This window comes from Alligator sinensis, unplaced genomic scaffold (genome assembly GCF_000455745.1).
Source record: "Alligator sinensis unplaced genomic scaffold, ASM45574v1 scaffold128_2, whole genome shotgun sequence".
In the NCBI taxonomy this organism is placed as follows: Eukaryota; Metazoa; Chordata; order Crocodylia; family Alligatoridae; genus Alligator; species Alligator sinensis.
Window position 1 is genome coordinate 11,252 of NW_005843588.1, and position 18,100 is coordinate 29,351.

Genomic DNA, 18,100 nt, shown 5'->3' on the forward strand with positions numbered 1-18,100 from the left:
CCCAGCCCCCCCCCATCCCTTGGCCCCGCCCAGGCTCTACTGGCTCCACCCTATCTGGCCACACCTCCATGCCCCAGCCCTTGGCCCCACCTCCTATATGCCTCCGCCCCATCCCCTGACCCCAACCTAGCTCTACTGCCCCCTTTTTGCTGGCCCCACCCACTTGGCCTACTGGCTCTGCCCTGCAGCCCCATCCTACCCGGTGGGACAAGTCAATGACACGGGCCTCAGCGTATTCCATCTTGAGGATGCTGTTCTCCACCAGGAACTTGCTGCGCAGGTCATCCAGGTAGGCAGCGCGCATGGGGTCGGTTGCCTGAAGGGGGCACCAGTGAGGGGGAGCAGGGAGCCACCTGCAGCCCCACCCCCTGCTCAGGCCCCGCCCCCTGCTCACCTTCAGGGCCCCGAAGTAGCGGAGGGTCTCACGCTCATACACCAGGGGGTCCAGGGCCCTCATTAGCAGGATGATGGTAAGCAGGCACCCTGTGAGCAGCAAGCATGCAGGCGTCTAGGCGCGCCTGCCGGGCCGGTCCCACATTCCTCCCAGAGGGAGAAAGAACCCAGGTGTTCGGGCACCTGGCTGTCCCTGCTGCAACACCCCGGACCCCACGCGCTTCCCAGAGCAGGGAACCGAACCCAGGTCTCTGGGCCCCCCGCTGGAGAGGTACCCACACTTGTTGTCAGGCTCCAGCGCCTGCAGCTCCTTGCATGACTCCAGCTCGGCCTGCAGCACCGTGGATTTCTCCACCGACAGCTCGCACCTGGGGGCAGGGCCTCCGTGAGATGGACAGGCGGGGCCATGCCAAGTAGAGGGGCGGGGCTTGCATGCCAAAGAGGCTCCCAAGGGCAAAGCTGCCCAGGGGGGCCGGGTAGTGCTGAAAGGGCAGAGCCTGTAGGAGGCAGCGCTAACCAGGTGGGGGACCAGCTACGGGAAGAAATACTGAGGGGCAGGCTAATACAGGGAGAGAATACTTTAAATATGGGAGGAATACTGAGGGGTGAGACCATACAGTCTAGGGATGTGGTTGTCATGGGGGACCTAAACTACCCTGACGTCTGCTGGGAGGAGCAGTCAACCAAATCCAACTGTTCACATAGGTTCTTAACCTGCGTGCGGGACCTTCACCTAACGCAGGAGGTATACAGTCCCACTAAGGGGAATGCCTTACCGGACTTGGTGTTGGCTATGGGGGAAGACCTGGTAGGGGAGCTGCAGATTTGTGGTCACCTTGGCGACAGTGACCACCAATCAATCAAATTCACCATATGGCATAGAGTGGGTAAGGTAACTAGTAGGGTGGAAGTGCTTGACTTTAGGAAGGCTAACTTCAGTGTGCTTAGGAGTCTAGTCAATGATGCACTGCAGAAGAGTATTGGTGAGACGGGAGTCCAGGAAGGGTGGTCGTTCCTAAAGGAAGCAATCCTTTGGGCACAGAGGGAGACTATCCCAGTACGATGGAAAAGTGGGAAAGGAGCCAATAAATGTCCTTGGCTAAACAGGGAAAACCAGGGGAGCCTAAGGGCAAAAAATAAGGCATACAGGCGGTGGAAGTAGGGGGAAACTACCAAGGAGGAGTATACCTACTTGGCCCGCACTTGCAGGGAGGCAGTTAGAAAGGCCAAAGCAACTACAGAGCTGAGGCTGGCAACACAAATTAAAGAAAACAAAAAGTCTTTTTTTTAGGTATGTAGGGAGTAAAAAGAAGGCGCGGGGCAGCAAAGGACCCCTACTGAACAAGGAGGAGCAATCAGTGACAGAGATGGGGGACAAGGCTGACCTATTCAATGAGTTTTTTGCCTCAGTGTTCCTGAACAGGGCTCAAGATAAGTCTCCTAATGGGTTCTTAGATGGGCATCAGAGGGACAGCAGCCCACCAACTGTTAATGCTGATTTGGTGCAGAGTCACTTGGATGGTCTGGATGTGTTCAAGTCAACAGCCCCGGATGAGCTGCATCCAAGGGTACTGAAGGGTTTGGCCAGTGTCATACCAAAACCAGTGGCACAGCTGTTTGAGCGCTCAGGTCAGGTTCCGGAGGACTGGAAAAGGGCCAAAGTGGTCCCTATTTTCAAGAAGGGGAGGAAGAAGGATCCAAGTAATTATAGGCCAGTCAGTCTCACCTCCATCCTTGGAAAGGTCTTTGAAAAGATTATGAAGGATCATATTTGTAGGAGTCCAGCGGGAAAAATAATGCAGCAGGGAAACCAGCATGGATTCATAGCAGGTAGATCATGCCTGACCAATCTGGTTTCGTTTTATGACAGGGTCACAAAATGCTTAGACGCAGGAGTAGAGGCGGCTGTCATTTTCTTTGACTTTAGCAAGGTCTTTGATATGGTATCTCGTCCTATTCTCATAAATAAATTGAGAGGCTGTGACACAGATGTTTACATGGTCTGGTGGGTGGTAAATTGGCTTAGCGGTTGCACCCCGAGCGAGGTTGTTTCGGTATTGACCTGGAAGGGAGTGGGCAGTGGGGTCCCGTAGGGTTCGGTCCTTGGACCGATACTCTTTAATGTCTTCATCAGCGACTTGGATGTGGGTGTGAAGTGTACTCTGTCCAAATTTGCAGATGATACTAAATTGTGGGGTGAAGTGCACACTCCGGAGGGTAGGGGACAATTGCAGGCAGACCTGGACAGGTTAGGAAAGTGGGCGGTACACAATAGGATGCAGTACCACAAGGACAAGTGCAGAGTGCTGCACCTAGGGTGCAAAAATATTCAGCACATCTACTGGCTGGGAAGTGACCCTCTCAGCAGCACAGAGGGGGAAAGGGATCTCAGAGTCATAGTGGACTCCAAGATGAACACGAGTCAGTGTGATGAAATCATCAGCAAAGCTAACCGCACTTTATCAGGCATCAGCAGATGCATGACAAGCAGATCCAAGGAGATGATACTTTTTATACAGCATTGGTCAGACCGCAGTTGGAATACTGTATCCAGTTTTCAAGAAGGATGTTGATAGACTTGAGAGGGTCCAGAGGAGGGCCATTTGTATGGTTAGGGGCTTACAGGACAAGCCCTATGAGGACAGACCGAGGGATGCGGACCTCTTCAGCCTCCACAAGAGAACGCTGAGAGGTGATCTTGTGGCCGCCTACAAATTCATTAGGTGGGGTGCAGCAAGGAATCGGAGATGCTCTGTTCACCAGGGCACCTCTTGGGCTAACAAGGAACAATGGTTACAAACTGACAGAGAGCAGATCTAGGCTAGATATCAGGAAAGACTTTTTCATGGTAAGGGTGGCCAAAATTTGGAATGGGCTTCTAAGGGAGGTGGTGCTCCCCCCTACCTTAGGGGTCTACAAGAGAAGGCTGATAGGCATCTGGCTGGGGTCATACTCTTTCCTATCTGGGCAGGGGGTCGGACTTGATGATCTGTTGAGGTCCCCTCCGACCTTAGGATCTATGAATCTATGAATAACATCAGGGGGTGGAACCCAAATACTCTACTGAGGTGGGGCTCTCTTGAATGGGTGGAGCTATCCTGACAGGCATACTGTGAGGGGGCTGGGACCTTTCCCTCTCGTCTCCTACCTGAACACCTGCTCCTCAGTGACAGAGTCCCGGTACCAGCAGTCCTTGCGGCCTGGGGGGTGGAGCACAGGGAGAGTGAGAGAGGGTGGGGCCTTAGCCCAGGGCAGGGGGTGGGGCTTGGGGACGGGGTTACCTTTGAAGAGAACGCACTCCTTCTGGCACTGCCCGGGTGCCCAGATGACCCGGAAGGTGTGTTGTGGCCAGTGGTCATTGAGAGCCGAGGCTGGGAGGTCACAGAGCTAGGGGTGCCGGGGTCAAGGAAAGAAGTACTCACTGCTAGACTCCAACTGCCTCTGTGGAACCCAGGCGTCCGGGCTCCCTGACCCCCTGCTCCACTCCCCCTAGCCTCCCAGAGCTGGGACGGGACCCAGGCATCCAGGCCCCCAGGCTTCCTGTTCCATACCAGTAGAGATCCCAGGTATCCTGGCTCCCATACCCACCCTGTTCTAACCCACCAGACCCTGCTGCCCTCCCAGAGCTGGGAGGGAACCCAGGTGTCCAGGTTTTGTGGATACCCATATGACTCCAGGGTGGTTTCTCCCATCAGGTGTGTGCCACTCCACTGTCAGGGGGGCCTCATCAGCGAGCAGAATGAGGCCATGGGATCCAGGTGTCACCTGCCAGAAGGGACATACATGGGACCCCTGAGTTAGTGCTGCAGGGACCCGGCACCTCCCCTCCCACCCGTCCCTACTACAGCACTCACCCTCACAGGCTGGGAGAAGGCCACAGCTAGGCAGGCATCCTCTCGGTTCACATAGATGCAGTGGATTGTGGGCTCCAGGTCGGCTGTGGGGTGGGGAGAGAGGGGGAAGAGACTGGGGGTAGCAGTACTCAAGTATTGCTGGCCACCCCAGGCAAAGTTGCCAAAACAAGACACTTTTTTCTTACTGATGATCTGCAAACTTTTTACTGACAATTCAATATTTTTACTGACAGATTTTTTTTTTTAAAACTAATGCGCATCATGTAGAGGCAACCCTTCAGCCAGAGCCTGTCCTGCTGCCAGTGGGAAGAGCTAGTGTCAAGTTTAGGGGTTTAAAAAAGATTTGGTTGTCAATAATCTTTTTTTTTTTTTCCACTGATGCTCTGCAAGCTTTTTAGTGGCATGTTTTTATTGACAGATGTTTTACATCCTATAAATACCAACCCCTGCCCTGCTGCCTGCCCCAGCAGCTAGGGTCAAATTTAGGGATTGAAAAAACAAGCTGCAGTTTTTTTCTTTTACTGCCAATAGTATTTTTTTTTACTGACAGATGTTTTACATTATGTAAAGGTAACCCTTCATCCAGGTCCTGCCTTGCTGCCAGGACCCAGAGAAAAGGGCTGGTGTGAAATGTAGGCGGGGTTAACATCAACCATTATAAAAAGTTTGGGTTCAGTTAAAAAATTGTGGTAAGGAACATGTTACTGGGTTGGCAACACAGCTGGATAGCAACAATAACAATGGTTTTACATCCTGCTGCCTCCACCCCAGGTGTCCCCTATTTACCCCCACATCCTGCTGGCCCCTCTCTGCTCATCCCTCTCTGCTCATCCCAGCTTGGACCAGAGGATTTCCATGCCCCACCCCCTTCCAACACTGCCACTGGCGGGAGATGGAGGGTCCCAGAGGGGACTGGAGTGCTGTGTAGGCAGGATTGACCTGATCTCTGGCCTTATGAGATTCAGGACCCCCTTGTCCCCCGCCCAGAGCATCCTTGAGGTTATTAGGAGTCTCAGATATGGATTGGAGATTACTGATAGGACAGCAGACTGTGCTAGATGCTTTGCTAAGTTCTCTGGAGGAGGCCACTGCCTTCCTCTGGTCTCTGGGCAGGGTACAGATATGGGGTGTCTCTCACCACTGAGGGGTAACACTGTATATGGCTGGGCCGGGCCAGGTACCAGCAGGGGATGCTGGGAGGACTCGTGGATTGCCCCATAGCACCTTGGGCTGCCTGCAGTGTGCTCCCAGCCTGCAGTGCTGGTGCCCGAAGTCCTACCTCGACCCAGCAGCCAGCGGTGATAGAGCCAGGCGCTCTGGTCATTGGGGTCTGTGAAGAAGGCGTTCTGTACCAGCTCTAGCTCTGAGGGTGGGAGAGCAAAGAGACAAGGGGGGGCAGGGGGGCGTTACAGGGGCTTGTCTTCAGGGGGCACCAGTTCTGGCCCTGTCCCAAGATCGACAGGCCACACCCAGGCACTGGGAACTGCCAGAATGTGCTTCACCCGGCCAAGACTGTCCTCAGGGAACATCCTCCCCACCCAAGCCTGTGGGGGATGCGACTGCCAAAAGCAACACCCAGGACCAGGCCAGCAGCGGAGAACAAAGCCCCAAGCGCTGGCTGCCAGCCCTGGTCCCACCCCTTCCTCTGTCCAATGAGATAGCAATCTGAGAGCTGAGAAAGAAGCCAGGCATCCAGGTCCCCTGCCCCCACCCACCAGGCCCCTCTTCAGGCAGTCCCAGAAGCGTGTGTAGGACCTGGGAGTCCAAACTTTCCCCCCAGGCTGCTCAACCACCTTCCCCTTTCAGAGCTGAGAGAACCCAGGTGTCTGGGCTCCCATCTCCTACCCCCCAGCCCTCACTCCTCTCCCCCTGCCAGGGAGAACCCGGGTATCTGGACCATTCAACCCTCACTCCCACCCCCAGGTCGGCAGAGGAGGGGACTACCTCGCAGCAGGACATCCTCGGTGAGGCGGCCATGGTGCTGGGGGTCAGGGTGTAGCTGGGGCAGCAGGCAGCTGCGGTAATGCCAGGAAGAGTAGTTGGAGAAGTTGCGAGTGATGAGGCTGTCAGTGAAGCGCAGCTCATCCTCAGCCGGCACCTGGGCCCGCTTGGCAACAAAGCGCCGGTAATCCCAGCAGTGAACTACGGGGGTGCCAGAGAGACAGGGTCAGGGTTAGCCCCTCTCCATCCACCAGGGTCAGAAATTGTGAAGCGGGAGGAGCTGGCACATGGCAGATCAGGGCATCGGGGCTGGTGGTGGGATGGGGGAGCACGGGTTAAAGCAGCAAGGACTTTGGGAGAGCATGGGGTCAGAGGTCATGAGGCAAGGTCAGGGCACTGTGGGGTCACTGTAGAACAGTGGGGTCAGAGGTCATGGGCCCAAAGAGATGAGAGCATGTGATGTGAGACTGGAGTGATAGAGGTCACAAGGTGGGCTTGGGCTGTGGGGGTCAAAGGTCGTGCTGTCCAGTGACCCTGCAGGATCAAAGTTCAGAGATCACAGTACGATGGACCCTGAGATCTGGGGTCCTGGTTTGCAACGTGACCTGCAGGGTCAGAGGTCAGGGACATGTCATGTGACGTGGCCTCGTGGGGTCTGAAGGCACAGTGGGCAATGAGGTCAGGGGGTCGCTGTATGCCAAATGAGTGCAGGTCAGAGGTCAGGCCTGTGAAGCATGAGGTGATGCTGTGGAGATGGAGGTCAGGGGTCATGGTGTAGGAGCGGCCATGCAACTCACAGGTGGTGGCATAGTAGTGAGAGGTAGCAGTGTGGGAGTAACCCCACAGGGTCAGGGCTGGTGGTGTGACCCAGTGTGGTCAAACATCAGGGTGCCGGTGCAAGGGTCAGAGGTTGGGGGGGTCAGAGGTCAGACTCACAGTTGCGCTCATCACTCTCCAGGAACCGGGCGCACAACTCCAGCTCACGGGCCCAGTCGGGCTGGGGCGCCCGCTCTAGCACCCAGCACCGGTGGTGCCAAGTCCCGTAGGACTTGGGGTTCACCCGCAGGCAGGACTCCAGGAAGCCCAGCTCCCCTTGGCACAGCGCCTGCATCTCCTCGGGGGACCTGCCAGGGGCGGAACCAGTCAGAGCCCCGCCCCATCAAACCCCACCCCATGTGACCCCGGCCCTCTCCCCGTGGCCCCACCCTGCTCACCCCTCCTCCTCCAGGTGCAGGAAGATCTCTCGGCGGAAGTTCCAGAGCGTGGCGAAGTCGGGGTTGGCCCCCAAGATCTGGCTCGTCAGCTCTAGCCCCTCCTTGTCCAGCTGCCCCAGCCTCCTCTGTGTGGGGCAAAAGGGCATGGGGTCAAAGGGCATCCTTCCTAGGCATTCTGTGCCCTGCCTGATGGTGGTCAGGAGTCACCAGTTATAAGTCGTGCCAATGGTATTTCCCATGGGGAGGCGGGGTCAGGGGTTGAATCCCAAGGAAAGTTGAGGGGGATCAAAGGCTGATGAGGGTCAAAGGTTGCTCTATGTCCTGGTCAAGGGTTAATGCTCATCAAGTGAACCCATCCCTGACAGTCCAGGGGCCAAAGATCAACATGGCACCACATTGTTTTCACAGGCCTGACAGAAGTCAGTAGGGATCAGAGGTCGCTATTCACAATGGAGTCCAGAGGGTAAAGGGCTAGTGTTACAAAAGCATCCTGTTGCTCCCAGGGCAGAGGAGAGGTCATGCTCTTTACTTGGGAGAAGTTGAGGGTTCAAAGGTCATCATGCACCTATGAGATAAAGCCCTGGGGTCAAAGGGCGTGTGCTCCAAACCTCAGCTTGGGAAAGGTCAGGGGTCAAAGTTCAGGTTGGCTACTAGCCATAGCAGGGAGGGTAGAAATCAGGTCTCAAGGAGAGTGTTCCAGATCAAGGATCAAAGGTCAACGTCCCTCCGGCCATGACAGAGAATGACCAAGGTCAGAGGTCAGAAGAGGGGTCAGAGATCAAATGCCAGAACATACTGCAGGAGCCAAAGGCCAGACCGCTACACAAGCCATGGTAGGGTAAAGGTTAGGGGTCAGATGTCATGTCAGCCCTGATGACCAGAGGTCAAAGGTCAAACTGGGGTAAGCAGGGTTACCTCCCACTCTCCGCCTCACCTTCTCAAAGATGGCCTCCGTGGTGGCCTTGTACTGGTGGAGCTTCTTCTCCCGCTCCAGGCGCTTGGCCTCTGCCTGCTCCTCCGTGGTCTTCACCTTCAGGCGGCCGTGCTGGGGAGGGGGCAGGCAGCGCTGGGGTAGCCCTGGGGGACGGGGGTCCCCAGCACAGACCCTGGGGGCTGCCCCCACCACTCGTACCAGCCCTGGACGCCCCTGGGACCCCGCCATGAAGGGGCAGGGGAGTCGGACTCACCATGATGGCTCAGCAATGGAGGCGCCAAGGGCAGGAACTGGGGTCCGGACACGGCGCCTGGGGGGAGAACGGGGGTGGGAGATGGGCACTGAATGCTGGGGGGCATCCAGGACTCAGGGAGGGATGTTGCAAAACCAGCAACATGAGAAAACCTGCGGGGGGAGTTGGCGGGGATTTGGCGGTGGTGGCGAGGGGCGAGGGTCGGGGAACCCAGGTGTCTGGCTGAGAAAGCAATGTCATGGGTGAAAAACCCAGGTGTTCGGGGGTCCCTGGTGGGGGACGTGCAGGGAAGGCAGCCAGGCATGCAGGGCCCACGGGGGGCATGGGGGGCATGCAGGGCGGTCAGGTGGAAGGAACCCAGGTCTCCCCTCCAGATTGCACCCCCACCCCAGTGCATTGTGGGATTAAGCAAGAGTTAACATTGGAGGCAGACCCCGCTCCCCCCCGACTGTTTAGCAACCTCCCTTTAGGATGTTCAATCCGGAGGCAGGGCCCTTTAATCAGTATTAAGACCCCTCCCCCCACGCGGGTTTCGGAATGGTCTCTCCCGCGGGAAGCCCTAATGGGGCGATACCAACCCGCCGGAGGCCGCGGGGGGCAGACAAGCGGGACAATCCCAAGTTTCCCCCACGGGGCGATACCAACCCGCGGGGTGAGCGGCAGGGCCGAGTGGAACCGTCCGGACGGGACGAGGAGGGGGGCCGGCCTGCGGCGCTGCAGGCTCCGCCGGGCGATACCAGCCACCGCGGACGCAGGGGGGGGTGGACTCTACCACCGCCGGACCGTAGAGATCAGCCCTCCAAATGAGAGAGCGGGTCTCTAGCCTTAAAGGGGCAGGATTTTGATAAATGCCCGGTGGCAAAAAAGGATTCACTTAGGATGGGGGTTAGGGGTGCAGACGCTTGGGTTTTTTTTCTGTGTCTAGAGGCGTGGATGTAGCACGGAAAGCAGAGGGGTGGGGGCTGGGAGCCCGGACGCCCGGGTTCCCTCCCAGCCCTGGGAGGGGCAGCAGGGTGTAGTGGTCAGAGCAGTGGAGGGAGCTGGGAGCTGGGACGCCTGGGTTCTCTCCTGGCTCCTGGACAGGAGTGGATCCAACCTGGGGAGCAGACGGGCGGGGCTGGGTTCCCAACTCACCTCGCCCTGCCCTGGGGCCTGGGTGTGTTTGGGGCCAGCCCCCTCCTGGCAGCCCCCGGGGGCATGGGCCGGGAGTGCCGCGCAGATGACTGGGGCCTGCCCAGCCTGACAGGGCTCGCGCCCCACCCAGACACCTGGGTTCCTCCTTCCTGCACGCAGCACCAGTGACCCGGGTTGCCTGGCCCTTTTTCCTAGGAAGCCCCAGGCACCCGGGTTCCTTCCTGCATGCAACACTAGTGACGTGGGGTGCCTGGGTTCCCCTTTTTCTTTCCCCGACGCCCAGGTTCCTGTTGCAGTCATCTCCTAATGATCCGCTTCCTTCCAGTGACCCCGGACGCCTGGGTTCTTCCCGCGTTCAACATCATTCACTGGATGCCTGGGTCTTCTCTCTTCCCCCAGGACCTTGGACTCTCCTGGGTTGCTTCAGCATGCAGCACTGGTGAGGCCAGATGCCTGGGTTCCTCTTTCTTTTTCCCCTGAACCCTGAATGCCTGGATTCCTGCTTTTGGCAACTAGCCTCAGTCACCCCCGTGTCTGGATTCTGCTTTCCAGTGACCCTGGACATATGGGTTCTCTTCCTTGTACCTCTTGGGATCCCAGATACCTTAGTTTCAGCATGACCCCCAAGACCCCCAGACACCTGGGTTCTTCTTCTCCACTCAGTCTTTAGCCTGTTTATTTTTCACTCTGCATATCCCACTTGCTCGAGTTCCTACTGCTGTGTGCAGTTTGGGGGGGGGGGGGGGGCCTCGGGCTCTCTGCAGCCACTTGGGTTTTTCTTCCGGTAGGTGCAGCCTAGAGACTTGGTTTGGCATGGGGGGGGGGGGGCATTGGGGCACAGCTGGGACCTTCTGCACCACATCTCCCAGCTGGGCACTGGGGGACACCTGCCACCAGTTCTCACCTCAGAGAAAACTCCCCCCCCAAAAAAAATACACACACCCAGACCAGTCCATCAGCTTCCCATGAGCCTCTATGGCTCCAAGAACTCCCCCATGCCTTGTGCTGCCTCTTTGATTACCCATGAAAAGCCCTTTCTGAAAAGAACCCCATGGAGGTGTGGTGGGAGAAACCTCCCTAAGGCTCGTTGTCTAGCTGTAATTTGATTGACAGACAACGCGGGTAAAGAAAGACAGCTGTTTATTTGCTCGAGCAAAGACCATAAAGCCAGCAAAAGGCAAAATGCCCCCCCCAAAGGGTGATCTTTTATACTTATTACAACAAGGCAAGACTTCACGGTTAACAAAAAAAGCAATACTTGGGCGGTGCTTTTCAAATCTTTGTAACAGCATATTTCTATTAAGCTGAACTAGCACTTTTTTAAAAGCTAAAAGTTAAGTAACAGTAACATTATAATATGTTAGCAAAACCTTACACAGTAGTAGATACTTCTCAAGGACACAACCAGTGCACCCAGAACAATGGTTTCCCTGTCTTATCTTACTTCTTGCTGTAGCTGATTTTTCAGCACACAGACACAGAGATACTTGCTGCTTTTAACTCAGAAAATGCTTAATACAGTTAAAATGATTACTTGACACAAGCAAAGGCTTAGCTATCAATCTGCCTTGTGGTCAGCTGCATTGCTAGGCCACAGGTCATGCCTTGTATTCAGCTGTAAAGCTAATACTTCCTAATAATCTAAATTATTGTAAACCTAACAGTATGCTTATCAGAAAACTATTCTATTTCAGGGTAATAACAAACCTGCACACTACAAATCCTCCCTTTGTTCCAATTTTTCAGGAGAAATTTTGGAACACACTTTTAGGTATTTAACTTCTTGTGGGGTTAGGTTTTGATGATTGATGCTGGATATTTGTACAAACTGACCATACTCACCTCAGAGAAAACTCCCCCCCCCAAAAAAAATACACACACCCAGACCAGTCCATCAGCTTCCCATGAGCCTCTATGGCTCCAAGAACTCCCCCATGCCTTGTGCTGCCTCTTTGATTACCCATGAAAAGCCCTTTCTGAAAAGAACCCCATGGAGGTGTGGTGGGAGAAACCTCCCTAAGGCTCGTTGTCTAGCTGTAATTTGATTGACAGACAACGCGGGTAAAGAAAGACAGCTGTTTATTTGCTCGAGCAAAGACCATAAAGCCAGCAAAAGGCAAAATGCCCCCCCCAAAGGGTGATCTTTTATACTTATTACAACAAGGCAAGACTTCACGGTTAACAAAAAAAGCAATACTTGGGCGGTGCTTTTCAAATCTTTGTAACAGCATATTTCTATTAAGCTGAACTAGCACTTTTTTAAAAGCTAAAAGTTAAGTAACAGTAACATTATAATATGTTAGCAAAACCTTACACAGTAGTAGATACTTCTCAAGGACACAACCAGTGCACCCAGAACAATGGTTTCCCTGTCTTATTTTACTTCTTGCTGTAGCTGATTTTTCAGCACACAGACACAGAGATACTTGCTGCTTTTAACTCAGAAAATGCTTAATACAGTTAAAATGATTACTTGACACAAGCAAAGGCTTAGCTATCAATCTGCCTTGTGGTCAGCTGCATTGCTAGGCCACAGGTCATGCCTTGTATTCAGCTGTAAAGCTAATACTTCTTAATAATCTAAATTATTGTAAACCTAACAGTATGCTATCAGAAAACTATTCTATTTCAGGGTAATAACAAACCTGCACACTACAGAGGGAATCGGAGAGTTGGAGTTGGTTCAATAGGCTCAAGTGACCCACAGATGTCCTGGCTTCTTCAGCTCTGGCTATGGAGACCTCTGCTCCCACAGCCCCATCAAGAGCAGTCCCTGGGGGGTCACCTGACACCCATGTCTGTTACTCAGATGCCCTGGGGTCCCTTGGGGGATCAGTAGTGCTGCATGATACGCAGCAAGACTATCTTGTTACTGTCATGATGTCCAGCTATCATTGTAAGTTGTCGTGATAACCAGTGATAATGTTGTCATGCTGTCATGATAACCACCATGCTATCATGGTAACTAGTGATACTGCCATGGTGCCATAACTGATAGTATCACTGGTGACTGTGGTACTATCGTAATGCTATTATAACCAGTGAAACTACTGTGATATTACAAAGATACTATCATGATAGCCAGCAATACAACCATAATGATACACTGATGCTACTACTGCGATACTGTCATGATAGCCAGTGATACTATCGTCATGCTGTTATAACTAGGGATACCATCATGACACCCAGCAATACAATTATAACAATGTTGTGATAATCAGTGATACTTTCATGATACCATTATGCTAGCATGGTAACCAGTGATACCACTGATACTACCACAATACTAGCTTGATGCTCTTGTGAGAACTAGTTATACTATTGTGATACAGGATACTATCACAATAACTATTCATAATATCATAATACTAACAATGCTATCAGGATAACCAATAATGTCTTCTGGTAACCTTCACAACAACCATGCCCTCTGATTGACTAATGCAGCTAACTACTGCTCTTAACCAGTTCTGCTACCATGATACCCAGTGATACTATCAGAATGCTGTAAGAACTAGTGACAGTGGTGACACAATCACGATACTATCATACTACCGTGATAGTCGGTGATACTATCATGGCACTGCTGTGATACCCAATGATTCTACTGTGATACTACTGATATTGTGATGCTATTGGCAATGCTGTTTTGCTAATGCTGCGATACCAAGTATGCCGTTGCAAGAGCAGTATGATACACAACCCCTGAACTTCTCTAGCTGGGGAGTTCTCTAAATAGAAGTCTATTTACTTCAGGCAGGGCCTGCCTTGGGCTGGGCTGGGAAGGGCAGTGAAGCATGATTCCACCTCAATGTGCCAGGCTACTAGAAATGATGGGTAGGCTTTAGGCTCAGCCAAGCCTTTTGGCAGTGATTAAGCCATGAAAAAGCAGCTGACTTGTGCTAGCTTGTATAGAGGGAAGCTGGCTCTTACGTCGTTTCGGGGGTGTGGAAGTGGCTTTCCTTGGAATGACTGAGAGGACAACTTACAGGCAAGGGTGGAAAGCCAAAAACCTTAGTCAGGTTGATGATTTCACCCTGGAAGGGCGTCAGATTGTGAGTGATGGACTGCGGTCAGGCCCAGACCCTGGTCTGGAAGTGCAGAGAATGCATGGAGCTGCATCTCCCATTCAGAGTGGCCAGGGACTGGTTCTTCCAGATTTCTGGGCTTTGCTGGTTGCCACATTTAGCCAGGAAGGAAGTTTTCCATCTCTTGTTGCCATGATCATTGGGGTTTTTTCACCTTCCTCAGCAGCACTGGGTGTTGGCTATGGCTGGGGATGGTCACTGTGAGGTGTCAGCGCTCCTGCTCAGATTCCAGCCTGAAGGGTTCTGGCTAAAGAGTCTGTTCCCTCTGCTCAGGGTAAGCCTGATCGCTGTGTTTTGGGTCAGGAAGGACCTGAGCCCCTCGATCAGTGCAGATTTACCTGGGGTGCGTTGGGGTGTGTTTGATGTTCTGGCATTGTGCCTTGCTGTGCATGAAGGGTGTTCCCAGAATTTTTCAGAACAGGTTAGACAGACTCTCGTCTAGGATGGGTTCAGACAGGGCTGATCCTGCCTTGAAGCAGGACTTAGACCAAAGGTGACCTTCCAAAAGTCCAGCTGGCCCAACCATTCCCACATTTAATGGTAGATTTAATGGCCGATTTGTGGATATTCAGTTCAGCCTCAAGTGACAACCCAGTGCTGCTGAGTACATTGTTAGTAAACCTGAATACTCTGAACTAAATTGCATGGGCAAAACATCAGAAATCATGAGTATGCTGAAGAAACGAGTATGGCACCACAGCAACTGGACTGTTAAGATCAAGGTCAACGAATATCATGCTTGAGGCCATTTACATGGCACTGAATCCTGGACCGCATGCTCTACTCAAGAAAAGTGCCTCAACAGCTTCCATTTAACATTCCTAGAATGTGGCAACGGTAATTTCCTGGCAGGATAATGTTGTCTACACTGACATCTTGGAATGTGCCAACATCCCGAGCGTCCATTCTTTTCTCAGCATCAACTTTGATGGCTCTGTTATATGTGGGGAGTGGACGATGGCTGTATATCCAAGGATCTCTTGTATAGAGAACTCCTTACCGGAAGGAATTTTACTCCCTGGTCAGATTGGTATAGACGATGGGGGTTTTTGCCTTCCTCTGGAGCAGTGTGTGTGGGGGGGGGGGGGGGTCCTCTACATGGGATGTCTTGAGCATGTATTAACAAACTTAGCAGCAGGACATTGACATACTTTACCTGTGGTAGGTTTGGATGTCATGTCTTATATTGTATCATGGTTGACTGTAGCTTTGGTAAGAGATTAGACAATGGATTTGTATGGGATGGTTTGGATAGGGACGACCCTACCTCAGGCAGGGGGTTGGATTAGATGACCTCTCAAAGTCCCTTCCAGCCAGAGTTCTCTGTGACTCTACAATACACTCTTTTTGGACTATAGAAACATACTAAATGTTGTAAATAAAACTCAAACCACAACAGGGTAGAACTTGTGCTGGGATCAGTGCTATTGAACATATTCATGAATGGTCTGGAACTACAGGAATTACAGAAGGAGGCTGGCATGATTGTGCAAATGGGGAGCTACATGGCAGATGGAATTCAATGTAGAGAAGTGTAAAGTGATGCATGTAGGAAAAATAGCCCAAACTACCTACCTTAGGATGGGCTCTACATTCACTTTTACCACACAGGAAAGACTTAGGAGTCATTGTGGACAGTTCACGTAAAAAAAACCTAAGTTCAGTGTTCAGCAGTTATCAAGAAGGCAAACAGCATTGCAAAGGTGATTAAGAAGGGATTTGTGAACAAAACAGAAAGTATCATTAAGCCCCTTTAAAAATCCCTGTTGCATCCACACCTTGAATACTGTGCCCAGTTTTGGTCCCTACACCTCAAAAAAGACATAGAGGAATGAGAGAAGGTTTAGAGAAGGACAACAAGGATGAGTCGTGGTATGGAAGGAGATACTGAAGAAGCTAGGCCTACTAAGGTTAGCAAAGAGATGCTCGGTGGAGAACACGATAAGGGTTTACAAAATACTAAACGGTAAAGAGAAAGTAGCGATTTATTATTTACTAGCTTGCACAAGAAAAGAACTAGGAGGTCACAAAATAAATCTAGCAGGTAGTAAGTTTAAAACGAACAAAATAAGTTCTTTTTCACACGGTGTGTCAATAAAGTGTGGGACTTGTTGCCACGAGATGTTGTGGAAGCTGACAGTTTAGACAAGTTAAAAAAAAAAAAAGGGACAAATTTCTGGAGGAAAAGTGCATTGCTAGCTACTGAACATGGGAAAAAGGGGCATGGCCTCTGAATCAAAACTTCCTAGACCTTAAATGCTGCAGGGGAGAGAGGAACAGTGGAAAAAACTCTGGTCAGATCCTGTTCACTCTCCCTTTCAGCATCCACTTTTTCTGTCCCTGCGGGACACAAGATACCCGGCAATACGGATCTGTGGTCTGACTATGGGTTCATAATGTTTCGGACTCCCTGGATTCCTATTCGAATTATGCATCAGTGTTTACACCCCCCCCCCCCCCCCCCCCCGCTGATATTGTGTAGCACCCTGGGGCACCCTTAAAAAGATCTTGCAGCACCCTGTTAACATTGCCCTTTTACCTTCAGTCAAGAGGAGGTGTTTTGACCGTTTCCTCACTCCCGGTTTATGGCTCCCCTCATTGGCATCTGCTCTTTCTCCAGCCTCTGAGCACTGCCAGGGTAAAGGCAGGAACCAACCAGCCTTGCTGTCCAGAATTTCAAACCCTGGGTGTTCCCTGTTAGGAAAGAAAAAATAATAGAAGTGGAGCCTGGTGAATCTGAATTGAGGCAGTGGCAGCAGAGTACCCCTTTGCATCAGAAGGCTCACACCTGAATCCCAGCAGGGAGGTAGCTCCAGGTGAAAGCTACAGTCAGGGAGGTGTTGCACACACGCACTCTCTTACTTCCAGGTAATGACTGATGGTGAAGTGCTGGAGGTACTGTTGGGACACTCAAGAAGGTGAGATTTACCTTTACGAACCTGAGTAAGTGATGTACACTTAACTATAATGACTGCCAGATTTATGTTACGATGCAATGTCTTTTGACTATTTTGACTTTTTTTGCCTAACTTTATCAGGGCCCGCTCCAATGGTTACATTTGGTTGTGCTTTGATCACAGATTCAGTGATATAGTGCTAGGCCCCTTGACAGACGAGTACATCTTCTTGAACATAAGAACTGTCATTTATGGGTCAGACCATAGGTCCCTCTTGCCCTGTCTCCTGTGGCACACAACGGCAGAGAGTCTGAGCTGAAAGGGAGAGTGAACTGGGGATGACCAGGGTCTTTTCCCACCTATTGATTCCCCCGACTTGCAGCCTCCGGCATTTCGAGCCTAGGAAGCTCTACTCCCGAGGCCGTACCCCTCACTCCCGCGCTCGTTAGCTACCGACCCCTCCAGGAACGTGTCCAGTCTCTTTGTGAATATGGCTAAACTGTCAGCTTCCACCACATCCTGTGGCAACGAGCGCCGACTTTAATGAGACGGTGTGAAAAAACTTCCTTTTGTTAAGTCTTAAAATTATGACTGACTTATTGCAAGCTGCGACCCCTAGGCGTTGTGTTGCAAGACAACAAATAAGAAATCCCCATCTACTGTCTCTTTGCTATTTAATATTTTGTAAGCCCTTCTCACGTCCCCTCCCAAGTGTCCCCTGTCTACACTAAACAGACCTAGCTTCTTTAGTCTCTAGTTTCTCTTTAATGGGGACATGGTGACATATGAAGCAACACACCGTTTGCCCTGGTGGCAACAAACTTGCCCCTCAAAAGCAATGGTGGGCGGAGACTGCACGGGGTGGGAGGTGATGTAGAGGGAAGATGGGAGGGGGCTGGAGGCGGCACTGTCGCAGGCGAGGGGGCAGGGGGTCACTGCCAGGACGTCAAGCGCTGCCTTGTGGGAGGCAGAGGGGCACTATGGGACGCAGGAGGACTAGCTTTGTGCACAGCATGGAGGGGCGAGCCGCCCACGAGGGGCAGAGCAGGGCCTGCTGGGAAGGCAGGGCTGCAGGCGCGGTGCATTGTGGGATGGAGAGAGGCACCGCGGCGCGGGGCATGCCGGGATACACCCCCCTGCCTTTCCTAGCTTGAGAGGCTGTGAAGGCGGAGATACCCCCTGCGTGGTGCATGCCGGGATATGACATGCTTTGCTCCTGGAGTACAGCCGCAGGGAGCCCCGCGGCGCGTTGCATGCTGGGATATATCCCCCTTAGCGCGGTGCAGGCCGGGATGCGCCCCACGCGCCCCTCCCCTCCTCTGGCGCGGTGCAGGCCGGGAGCGCCCCCAGTTGGTGCCGGGCCATGGGGCTGCGCGGGCGAGCGCGGCG

The 18,100-nt window shown here is 52.7% G+C and overlaps 2 protein-coding genes across 5 annotated transcripts in view; one reads left to right on the forward strand and one right to left on the reverse strand.

Moving 5' to 3' along the window:
• Positions 1-9,858, reverse strand: part of RABGGTA (Rab geranylgeranyltransferase subunit alpha) — an 11,260-nt gene extending 1,402 nt beyond the window's left edge. Inside the window, exons 1-14 of one of the 4 annotated variants that reach the window (XM_025195559.1) lie at positions 9,724-9,858; positions 8,590-8,646; positions 8,337-8,447; positions 7,403-7,527; positions 7,125-7,312; positions 6,192-6,389; positions 5,527-5,610; positions 4,248-4,330; positions 4,057-4,158; positions 3,675-3,780; positions 3,542-3,593; positions 673-761; positions 395-483; positions 200-316 (exon numbers count right to left, since the gene is read on the reverse strand). In XM_025195559.1, the coding sequence (XP_025051344.1) occupies positions 200-316; positions 395-483; positions 673-761; positions 3,542-3,593; positions 3,675-3,780; positions 4,057-4,158; positions 4,248-4,330; positions 5,527-5,610; positions 6,192-6,389; positions 7,125-7,312; positions 7,403-7,527; positions 8,337-8,447; positions 8,590-8,592 (1,347 nt within the window). In that variant the 5' untranslated portion in view covers positions 8,593-8,646; positions 9,724-9,858. Of the gene's footprint in view, positions 1-199; positions 317-394; positions 484-672; positions 762-3,541; positions 3,594-3,674; positions 3,781-4,056; positions 4,159-4,247; positions 4,331-5,526; positions 5,611-6,191; positions 6,390-7,124; positions 7,313-7,402; positions 7,528-8,336; positions 8,448-8,589; positions 8,647-9,053; positions 9,073-9,167; positions 9,393-9,723 lie in introns of those variants that run through there. The other 3 variants (XM_006038978.3, XM_014527506.2, XM_025195560.1) reach the window with 3 other exon arrangements.
• Positions 9,859-15,645: 5,787 nt separating this feature from the next.
• Positions 15,646-18,100, forward strand: part of NOP9 (NOP9 nucleolar protein) — a 7,409-nt gene continuing 4,954 nt past the window's right edge. Inside the window, exon 1 of the mRNA XM_025195556.1 lies at positions 15,646-15,686. Within this exon, the coding sequence (XP_025051341.1) occupies positions 15,646-15,686 (41 nt within the window). The remainder of the gene's footprint in view (positions 15,687-18,100) is intronic.